Source organism: Pecten maximus, chromosome 16 (assembly GCF_902652985.1).
Source record: "Pecten maximus chromosome 16, xPecMax1.1, whole genome shotgun sequence".
Lineage (NCBI taxonomy): Eukaryota > Metazoa > Mollusca > Bivalvia > Pectinida > Pectinidae > Pecten > Pecten maximus.
In genome coordinates, this window is record NC_047030.1 from 25888862 (window position 1) to 25901077 (window position 12216).

Sequence of the window (12216 nt, forward strand, 5' to 3'; positions counted from 1 at the left end):
GGGGGGGCAAGTGCCCCCCCTGCCCCCCCGCTTCCTACGCCACTGTTATGTAAGTCAAATCCGTAGAAAATATATACCTATTTATTAGACCTCCAACCCATCTGTTCACAAAATTAAAGGATTGATATCAGTATGCAATATCAAAATATTATCAAATCTGTCCCTGTTCATACAACTACTAGAAAGACATTTAAAAAATAATATGTGAATTTACCCATCAAATTGTAAACTTTTTTTATGCATATATTACTGATTTTTTTTTGTTAAATATAACATTATTGTAGTGTATATCATGGTTTGATTGTTATATCCTGATTGAATACATTGCATAGTGTGGTATACTAGACTACATTGTATAGTTTGGTATACTAGACTACATTGTATAGTGTGGTATACTAAACGTGGTATAGTGTGGTATACTAGACTACATTGTATAGTGTGGTATACTAGACTACATTGTATAGTGTGGTATACTAGACTACATTGTATAGTGTGGTATACTAGACTACATTGTATAGTGTGGTATACTAGACTACATTGTATAGTGTGGTATGCTAGACTACATTGTAAAGTGTGGTATACTAGACTACATTGTAAAGTGTGGTATACTAGACTACATTGTGTAGTGTGGTATACTAGACTACATTGTATAGTGTGGTATACTAGACTACATTGTAAAGTGTGGTATACTAGACTACATTGTGTAGTGTGGTATACTAGACTACGTTGTATAGTGTGGTATACTAGACTACATTGTATAGTGTGGTATACTAGACTACATTGTATAGTGTGGTATACTAGACTACATTGTATAGAGTGGTATACTAGACTACATTGTATAGTGTGGTATACTAGACTACGTTGTATAGTGTGGTATGCTAGACTACATTGTATAGTGTGGTATACTAGACTACACTGCATAGTGTGGTATACTAGACTACATTGTATAGTGTGGTATACTAGACTACGTTGTATAGTGTGGTATATCAGACTACATTGTATAGTGTTGTATACTAGACTACGTTGTATAGTGTGGTATGCTAGACTACATTGTATAGTGTGGTATACTAGACTACACTGTATAGTGTGGTATACTAGACTACATTGTATAGTGTGGTATACTAGACTACACTGTATAGTGTGGTATACTAGACTACACTGTATAGTGTGGTATACTAGACTACGTTGTATAGTGTGGTATACTAGACTACATTGTATAGTGTGGTATACTAGACTACATTGTATAGTGTGGTATACTAGACTACATTGTATAGAGTGGTATACTAGACTACATTGTATAGTGTGGTATACTAGACTACGTTGTATAGTGTGGTATGCTAGACTACATTGTATAGTGTGGTATACTAGACTACACTGCATAGTGTGGTATACTAGACTACATTGTATAGTGTGGTATACTAGACTACGTTGTATAGTGTGGTATATCAGACTACATTGTATAGTGTTGTATACTAGACTACGTTGTATAGTGTGGTATGCTAGACTACATTGTATAGTGTGGTATACTAGACTACACTGTATAGTGTGGTATACTAGACTACATTGTATAGTGTGGTATACTAGACTACATTGTATAGTGTGGTATACTAGACTACACTGTATAGTGTGGTATACTAGACTACATTGTATAGTGTGGTATACTAGACTACATTGTATATTGTGGTATACTAGACTACATTGTATAGTGTGGTATACTATACTACATTGTATAGTGTGGTATACTAGACTACATTGTATAGTGTGATATACTAGACTACATTGTATAGTGTGGTATACTAGACTACATTGTATAGTGTGGTATACTAGACTACATTGTGTAGTGTGGTATACTAGACTACATTGTACAGTGTATTATACTAGACTACATTGTACAGTGTGGTATACTAGACTACATTGTATAGTGTGGTATACTAGACTACATTGTACAGTGTGGTATACTAGACTACATTGTATAGTGTGGTATACTAGACTACATTGTATAGTGTGGTATACTAAACGTGGTATAGTGTGGTATACTAGACTACATTGTATAGAGTGGTATACTAGACTACATTGTATAGTGTGGTATACTAGACTACATTGTATAGTGTGGTATACTAGACTACGTTGTATAGTGTGGTATACTAGACTACGTTGTATAGTGTGGTATACCAGACTACGTTGTATAGTGTTGTATACTAGACTACGTTGTATAGTGTGGTATGCTAGACTACATTGTAAAGTGTGGTATACTAGACTACACTGTATAGTGTGGTATACTAGACTACATTGTATAGTGTGGTATACTAGACTACATTGTATAGTGTGGTATACTAGACTACATTGTATAGTGTGGTATACTAGACTACATTGTATAGTGTGGTATACTAAACGTGGTATAGTGTGGTATACTAGACTACATTGTATAGAGTGGTATACTAGACTACATTGTATATTGTGGTATACTAGACTACATTGTATAGTGTGGTATACTAGACTACATTGTATAGTGTGGTATACTAGACTACATTGTACAGTGTGGTATACTAGACTACATTGTATAGTGTGGTATACTAGACTACGTTGTATAGTGTGGTATACCAGACTACATTGTATAGTGTTGTATACTAGACTACATTGTATAGTGTGGTATGCTAGACTACACTGTATAGTGTGGTATGCTAGACTACATTGTATAGTGTGGTATTACATTGTATAGTGTGGTATACTAGACTACATTGTATAGTGTGGTATACTAGACTACATTGTGTAGTGTGGTATACTGGACTACATTGTATAGTGTGGTATACTAGACTACATTGTAAAGTGTGGTATACTAGACTACATTGTGTAGTGTGGTATACTAGACTACGTTGTATAGTGTGGTATACTAGACTACATTGTATAGTGTGGTATACTAGACTACATTGTATAGTGTGGTATACTAGACTACATTGTATAGAGTGGTATACTAGACTACATTGTATAGTGTGGTATACTAGACTACGTTGTATAGTGTGGTATGCTAGACTACATTGTATAGTGTGGTATACTAGACTACACTGCATAGTGTGGTATACTAGACTACATTGTATAGTGTGGTATACTAGACTACGTTGTATAGTGTGGTATATCAGACTACATTGTATAGTGTTGTATACTAGACTACGTTGTATAGTGTGGTATGCTAGACTACATTGTATAGTGTGGTATACTAGACTACACTGTATAGTGTGGTATACTAGACTACATTGTATAGTGTGGTATACTAGACTACATTGTATAGTGTGGTATACTAGACTACACTGTATAGTGTGGTATACTAGACTACGTTGTATAGTGTGGTATACTAGACTACATTGTATAGTGTGGTATACTAGACTACATTGTATAGTGTGGTATACTAGACTACATTGTATAGAGTGGTATACTAGACTACATTGTATAGTGTGGTATACTAGACTACGTTGTATAGTGTGGTATGCTAGACTACATTGTATAGTGTGGTATACTAGACTACACTGCATAGTGTGGTATACTAGACTACATTGTATAGTGTGGTATACTAGACTACGTTGTATAGTGTGGTATATCAGACTACATTGTATAGTGTTGTATACTAGACTACGTTGTATAGTGTGGTATGCTAGACTACATTGTATAGTGTGGTATACTAGACTACATTGTGTAGTGTGGTATACTAGACTACATTGTATAGTGTGGTATATGACTACATTGTATAGTGTGGTATACTAGACTACATTGTATAGTGTGGTATACTAGACTACACTGTATAGTGTGGTATACTAGACTACATTGTGTAGTGTGGTATACTAGACTACATTGTATAGTGTGGCATACTAGACTACATTGTGTAGTGTGGTATACTAGACTACATTGTATAGTGTGGTATACTAGACTACATTGTATAGTGTGGTATACTAGACTACACTGTATAGTGTGGTATACTAGACTACATTGTGTAGTGTGGTATACTAGACTACATTGTATAGTGTAGTATACTAGACTACATTGTATAGTGTGGTATTACATTGCATAGTGTGGTATACTAGACTTCATTGTATAGTGTGGTATTACATTGTATAGTGTGGTATACTAGACTTCATTGTATAGTGTGGTATTACATTGTATAGTGTGGTATACTAGACTACATTGTGTAGTGTGGTATACTAGACTACATTGTACAGTGTGGTATACTAGACTACATTGTATAGTGTGGTATACTAGACTACATTGTATAGTGTGGTATACTAGACTACATTGTACAGTGTGGTATACTAGACTACATTGTATAGTGTGGTATATTAGACTACATTGTATAGTGTGGTATACTAGACTACATTGTATAGTGTGGTATATTAGACTACATTGTAGTGTGGTATACTAGACTACATTGTATAGTGTGGTATACTAGACTACATTGTATAGTGTGGTATATTAGACTACATTGTATAGTGTGGTATACTAGACTACATTGTATAGTGTGGTATACTAGACTACATTGTATAGTGTGGTATACTAGACTACATTGTATAGTGTGGTATACTAGACTACATTGTATAGTGTGGTATACTAGACTACATTGTATAGTGTGGTATACTAGACTACATTGTATAGTGTGGTATACTAGACTACATTGTATAGTGTGATATACTAGACTACATTGTATAGTGTGGTATACTAGACTACATTGTATAGTGTGGTATACTAGACTACATTGTATAGTGTGGTATACTAGACTACATTGTATAGTGTGGTATACTAGACTACATTGTATAGTGTGGTATACTAGACTACATTGTATAGTGTGGTATACTAGACTACATTGTATAGTGTGGTATACTAGACTACATTGTATAGTGTGGTATACTATCTATAATACATACATCATATAGCACGAGTGATATACTGTGTAATACTGTAATAATATCACTTTAGGATTGTACTGTAAGACGGGTACACACGTGCCGGTTGAGTGAATGTATTGTTGTGTATCATACCAACGTAATAGCATTGTTAAATGTAAACAGTAACTATCACTTTAGGATGATTGTTTTAATTTAAACAGTGTGTGGATATTGGCTATGAATAGTGAAATGTCGCGTCTATCGCTGTATGAGGAGTGTAAAGATGAAGATGTGTGCTTTACTGTCAGTCATATCATTGTATTATTGTACTTCATATTGACCTCTTGTCAGGTAAATCAGGACACATGTAAATCAGGACACATGTAAATCAGGACACATGTAAATCAGAACACAGGTAAATCAGAACACAGGTAAATTAGGACACAGGTAAATCATGATACAGGTAAATCAGAGCACAGGTAAATCAGCAAAATCAGAACACAGGTAAATCAGGACACAGGTAAATCAGGACACAGGTAAATCAGGACACATGTAAATCAGGACACATGTAAATCAGAACACAGGTAAATCAGAAAACAGGTAAATCAGAACACAGGTAAATCAGAAAACAGGTAAATTAGGACACAGGTAAATCAGAGCACAGTTAAATCAGGACACATGTAAATCAGAGCACAGTTAAATCAGAACACAAGGTAAATCAGAACACAGGTAAATTAGGACACAGGTAAATCATGATACAGGTAAATCAGAGCACAGGTAAATCAGCAAAATCAGAACACAGGTAAATCAGGACACAGGTAAATCAGGACACAGGTAAATCAGAACACATGTAAATCAGAACACAGGATAATTAGGACACAGGTAAATCAGGACACAGGTAAATCAGGACACAGGTAAATCAGGTCACAGGTAAATCAGAACACATGTAAATCAGGACACAGGTAAATCAGAACACAGGTAAATCAGGACACAGGTAAATCAGAACACAGGTTAATCAACTCACCTGTCAGGTGATCAGATACTCATTAGCTGTTAATGATTGCCAAACTGTCTCAGAAAAAAAGTGTGTAAAACGGAATCATCGTCATACTCTGCTTTGATATTTGAATTATCAACATCTTGGCATACATCTGTACTTATTGAATCTGGAATTGTGAGAAAAAAGTTGCATCGTTGAATGTTTTGAATCATTTTTTCTGTAAAAAGATTTATCAAACTTTAACATTTTGGTAAATTTTATGTTATATTGATTTAAATTGTGCTTGTTTTCAGATTTAGTGTAAATACTTAAGAAATACTTCATAAGATTGTTCAATTTTCATTCTTTTATTTATTTCAGCTTCATTTATGGTGTAACTATATATCTGATAATCAACATTTAAATTGGCATAATTACTGAATCTTAAATTCATACTTATTCACTGTAAAGCAATTGTATATTAGTAAGACTTTGATTTTTTTTCATATTGATTAACTTTGTACGTTTTTCAGATTTGTATAGATAATTAAGTTATTGTAGAATTCTTGTAATATTCTTTAAAAGTTGTATTTGCTCCAGGTTTAATTATTAATAAAAATTTGTTATCACATAATACTACGGGTATATAGATCAGTATTTGTAGAATTATTGTAATATTCTTGTAAATCTATTTCAGGTTTGCATGATAGCATTGTGGGATGATAAAAGTGATCTAATTAAAGTATACGTTTGTAATCAGTATTAGAATTTATCTAGTTAGCTAAATTTTGTATGAATATGATAAAACATTGTTCCAAAGATAGAAAACATCATTCGATCAATATTATCGATCTAACGGATCAAAATGGATCACTTCTCCAAACCGGGTTTTGGTTTGGTTTGTTTTATTTAACATCCCATTACATACATGTGTATACACAATGTAACTAACAGCCAGTGTCACTTAAGGACATGTCAGGCTTTGGAGGTGGAGGAAAGCCGGAATTCCCGGAGAAAACAAGCGCCTACGGTCAGTACCTGTCAACTGTCCCATGTGGGTTTCGAACTCGCGACCCAGAGGTGGAGGGCTAGTGATAAAGAGTCGGGACATCTTAACCACTCGGCCATCGCGGCCCCCAAAACCGACAATCTAAACCGGCCAAGTATCCATGTACCGTGCATGATAGGTTTAAGGAATTTCCATTGTATAAAATTCTCTTTAACTCGTTGTCAATAATTCTATGATTCTAACAGTTGCATAAAAAGAACAATTTAAGTGCTAATGCTTAAAATAAAGATGTAAGAAGATGGACATTTAAGGCAATAAAATATGAAAAAGATAATAATGTAATTTGATTGAATTAGACTTTATATTGGCACATTATTAGTCAAATCTGAAATTAAACTCGATGATAACGTTACTAATGCTGTGTCTATCGATTTAAATCCAGCGATATACACGTATACAACAATAAATATACCTTGAAAATAACCATTGTTAATTTCTAGTCAATGAAGAAATCATACAGTTGGTTCCATGGTAACATGGGAAAGTGTGGAAAGGAATTATTAAGGGCGACAATCAACAAGTTTTGTAAATGTTTAAATAAATTTACAGCAAACTGTTAAGTCTATACAAGTTAGGTTCTCAATGACGTTAATGCCTAAAAAAAACAGATAAACAGGTGAGTTCAGTCACCTTTTAAGACTACCTGATTATTTTACGATAGTTCGAAGACAAACCAACATGTGCTAACAGATATGTCAGAATGTGAAACCTCCTGGACGGTTATCCAGAATTTCCTTTCTTTCTTTTTCTTCTGGGCTGCGTGGGGCTGGGGTATTAGTGTATAAAGGCCGGAAGAAGGATAAATGTTCTTATTTTGCTTCTTGTTATAAAATGAACATTTCCGAAAACTCTTGAAAAAAAAAAGTATCGATGGAGTCACTAATGACAGCGGACGAAATACAGTAAAAAAATATAGATGGCCATGACAGAACCGCTTCATGGGTAAAGGGAAGTAACTCTCTCTAAACTATCCCTATCGCAGCAGATCTCTACATAGCTTTGTGGTAAATTGTGATACTTTCTTTTTTATGTCGGTAAACTATATGCATGTTTTCTTGTTTATTTGTATTTGTAACTATGTTATTAAGTTGTTTGATTAATAAAAAGATTAAAAAAAAGCAGAAGTTTCTGAAGGCGGAGGCCCTGTTTCTATGTATAACTGTACGTATTATATACATTTTGTAATACATGCAGGTTTTATACATTGTACATGTGGAGCTGTTGATGTAACGATGAAATCTGTATTATGGTAATTAAAAAGTGGCGTGTTCTACAAAGGTTATTTTGTCCCTCGGTCAAGCGACTGTCTCTCGATTTCAAGGCATTCCCCAACAAGGAAACTTTAATCAGCCTATCTAAATCAATTATGATGAGCTGTCTCTCAACTTAGGAAGTAATTCATATAGGCAAGAAATATCTTTAAAAGAGGTAAACGGCATAGTTTCAATGCTGGTGGTTATAATGTAAAACTGCTGGTGAAATAAATCAACGAACTGATGCGTTTCAGCACGGATAACAAAATGATATAAGTGTTTGAATAATTTTTGGTGATAATAAGACTTCAATCAGGAATATAATTTTATTAATGTGTCATTTGAAAAAGATACATCCACTTATTCAGCTTGTTTTCAATCTTAACTTTGTTTCGTTTTAACTGCATTTCTGCATTTTGCATCTACCACTACATTGACCATCACATACTTCATCTTGACCAGTAACGCCACCTGTCGCGTTATATCCGGAGCCAAAAGAATATTATACATTGTACGGCTATTTTACAGTTGCTTAACTGTACAGGTGTATTCCTCCAGCAATTTAAAATAAAAGTCCCAAAGCATCTATCAATGTAGCAAAACACAAGACAATTATATTTCAAGTATATTCCCTTTTTTTGGACCTGCTTTTCATTTCTGATAATAGCAATCAACACTTACTTTCAATTAATATTCAAAGCAAATTCAAAATTCAATTGAAATGTAATCAATTTAATTAACAAATTTTGTTTATTCATTAGGCCCCGCTCTCTGTCTGAGGGTTGAGGATAGGGTTAGGCTTGGTTGGGTTGAGAGTTGGGTTGAGAGTTGGGTTGAGGCTTAGGATTGAGGGTTGATTTGGGTTGAATAGTTTTGGGGTGATGGTTGGGTTTGGTTGCGTTGGAGCCTGAGGGTTGGGTTGAATTTGAGTGCTCGGGTGGGATGGCGTTAGAATTGGGGATTTGGTTTGGGCTGAGGGTTGTGATAGTTGGTTTAGGTCGGGTGGAATTGAGAATTGAGGGTCGAGGGCTGGGTTTGGTTGGCTTTGGTTGGGTTGGGGCTGATGGTTTTGTTGAGTTTTGTTGGGTTGGGGAGAAGGGTTGAGGCTGAGGGCTGGTTTGGTTTGGGTCGAGGGTTGAGGGTTTTGTTGAGTTTTGTTGGGTTTGGGAGAAGGGTTGAGGTTGAGGGTTGGTTTGGATTGAGGGTTGATTTGGGTTGGGTTAGTTGTACCTAAGAATGTTGGGACAGACAATACTCAGTACACATCGCCCAACTATGCTGCAGACCGAATTCCTCTGTTGGACCACGTCCCTCCGGTTTCTGGAGAGTCACATCCCTTCTTCATACAACATTGAGTTTCCAGATTCTTCAGACTGAGTTCTTTATGACTCTGTGCTAATTAGCTCATTAGCTCTGTGGATTCATATACAGAACTAGATTATATTCCACAAATTCATATATGCAGGTTTTGCTATGAAACGGCAAATACACAAAATCTAATGAAGAATGCATTTATATATACGTTATATCATAATAACATGTATTGTTAATTACATGATGAAAAATATGTGGACAGACAAACTATTTCATCGAGATAATAATTCTAACCATTTCTGGTTTGAAAGCGTTATATTTACCCCGCAAACTTGTTAATTCATTGGAGGTATTTGTAGAGTCATTCCACTAATTTGTACACACTTAGACTTGTAACATGATACTTTTTCAAGAATGTATTCTTTTTGAAAACCAAGAACACATTAATACAGAGTGGCCCATTATAAACACTGTGTATAAGTATATAAATGTGACATTGGATTGTGTAAGAACTCCTGCGAGAGGAAAAATAATCAAATACTTACAAAAAAAAGATTCGATACAAACATTAAATATATCCGAAAGTATTAAAAAGAGGCTGAACTCGTCTTCAATATTATTCAGGTCACATAAGTGACAAATTCTTTGGTGTCGCTTAATGTTGAATACGAACATTATACTTGTAATTGAGAGTAAACAAACCGTACCCATTTATCAGACTTCGTGAAAAGCTGTGTCGACTTTTCGTTACATCTCATATTTCTCACTCCTTAAAATTCCTTCCGTCCTTCCTTCATCCGATGACGCGTTGTTTAACAAGTTCTAACGGAACAGCAATGACAATTTTCACCGTGAAAATGAAGGCTCACTGGTGCAACTTCAGTATGGCCAGGCCACGTGACCTTATCCAAATACTTAAGGGGCCTCCATTAGCGATACAAGGCAATACGTGTTCGCTAAAAGTCAGGCCGAGTGTGTCTCAACAGGGTGAAAATTAGTCTCAAAAGCTACGATCTTCGTTTTAAAAGCATGGATTGCTTGATGTCAATTTCGGTATTAGATTAACTAAACGAACATTCCAACATTCCTTGTATTCGATGATTTAGGACTGTTAAAAGTGAACAATATTATGATTAATAGTATGAAATTACCTCCATCATTCTTTTAATACACAGTTTTAAAATCGACAAAATCAAATTAAGGTTAACACTACACTGTGAGCGGGAGGTCGAAACGTGTGCACTTCTCGGGACAGGTGTCGTGATAAATGTTATATAACCTATACTAAATAGAATATCAGAACCACTCAGTGTCGCCCCGACCTAACCTACTACAACACAGCTGTAAATGGGATGTGGACGTAGGTTTTACAGCATTCGGAGACAAACGTTCTCGGCAGCTGCACTGGAGTTACCTGGAACCGTCGCTCCTATTTTGCGACATAATCAACTATCCGACCGGATGGCAGAATTCCGATATAACTTCCGAACGGCAGACTTGACAAAATACGGACGTCACTTCTACAGGTGAGCATATGTTATCAGGTCAAACGTTAGACAATTTCGAGGTCTTGTCCCGCACAAAAAAAAAACCGCATCGAATAACGGGAATATTTGTGACTTTTATTGTCTTGTCATTTCAGTTATCTCCCCTGAATGGGGTACAGGCTGATAACGGGCTCCTTTACTCTGGCCCAGATTATTACACCTTGTGGCAGTTTAAACATTGAAATATTGTTCTTAATTGCGGTCAGAAAGTCTATTAGAATCAGTATATAGACGACCTATAATACCCGGATGTGTTTTATACTACGCTATCATGTTTGGATTTGATTGGTCCCTAAAGTCATATCTAGATTTCGCTCTAAAACCAGATCAGCGCCATCCGAATGCTGTTATTTCGTAATAAACATTTAAATAATGTAAATGTGTTATATGTTACGATTACGACAAAATCAATGAGCTTCAGTCCGCTATACTGGGGGTACTGTGATTAACGTGTAGTTTAGCTTTTAGCAATTCAGCTTAATTCTCCGGTATTACCAATTTATAGCAATTACTTTGTGTTATCGAAAAATTCATAGTTTCAATCCTGTACCTGCAGCGTTGATCTGTATTCGGACGGCGGTACAACTCGTGTTAGGCATGTTACTGTCGTAAATGTCCAATTATTTAGGCTTTATTTATTAAGTTATATTGATATACATGTACATTTGTATATCGATCACGCTTGGTGGCCCGGATAACAGAGCACGAGGCGTCTCACTGTGGGAGAAACCGGAGTACCCCGGGGGAGATCCACGTGGTCAGGTTGGTGACCCTTTGATACCTTTTCACGCCCGATCGGGGAATCGAACCCCGGCGTTAAAACTGTGTCACCCAACCACATCAAGGTTTATTGGTATAATATATTTTATATACACTTCGTTTGGACATATTTCAGTGGGAGAGGAGAAATTTCATTAATTTTTCCGAGTCTCTGTTTCTCTAGTTCATGTTTAAGTTTCGACCTGATTCTGGTCTTCTCGTAGGTGAATAACAGTTTCCCCTATAGTTACGATACACCCATCCCTGTAAACAATACCATGTGAATATGTAAACAAATACAAACTGATATTTTATTAATACGAGAAAGTAGACAATGCCGAAAGCCTATATCTGATGGTGAATCACCGGCTACAGTGACTGATTGTTATGTGTCTAACATAGAGTATCAATGCCTCGGAGATACAAT

The 12216-nt window shown here is 35.6% G+C and overlaps 1 protein-coding gene across 1 annotated transcript; it reads right to left on the reverse strand.

The window, feature by feature from the left end:
- Window positions 1–8926: 8926 nt before the first annotated feature.
- On the reverse strand, window positions 8927–11629 carry LOC117344722 (proline-rich receptor-like protein kinase PERK12). The gene is made up of 2 exons (XM_033907552.1): window positions 11581–11629; window positions 8927–9399 (listed from the first exon to the last, which is right to left on the reverse strand). The coding sequence occupies exons 1-2, from the start codon at window positions 11627–11629 to the stop codon at window positions 8927–8929; spliced, it is 522 nt and encodes a 173-aa protein (XP_033763443.1).
- Window positions 11630–12216: the final 587 nt, after the last annotated feature.

Coding starts and splice junctions, on each gene's coding strand:
- LOC117344722 (XM_033907552.1), bottom strand. CDS start 11,629: ATGCCTAACACGAGTTGTACCGCCGTCCGAATACAGATCAACGCTGCA. Junction 9,400..11,580: donor AATACAGATCAACGCTGCAG/GTACAGGATTGA, acceptor CAACATTCTTAG/GTACAACTAACCCAACCCAA.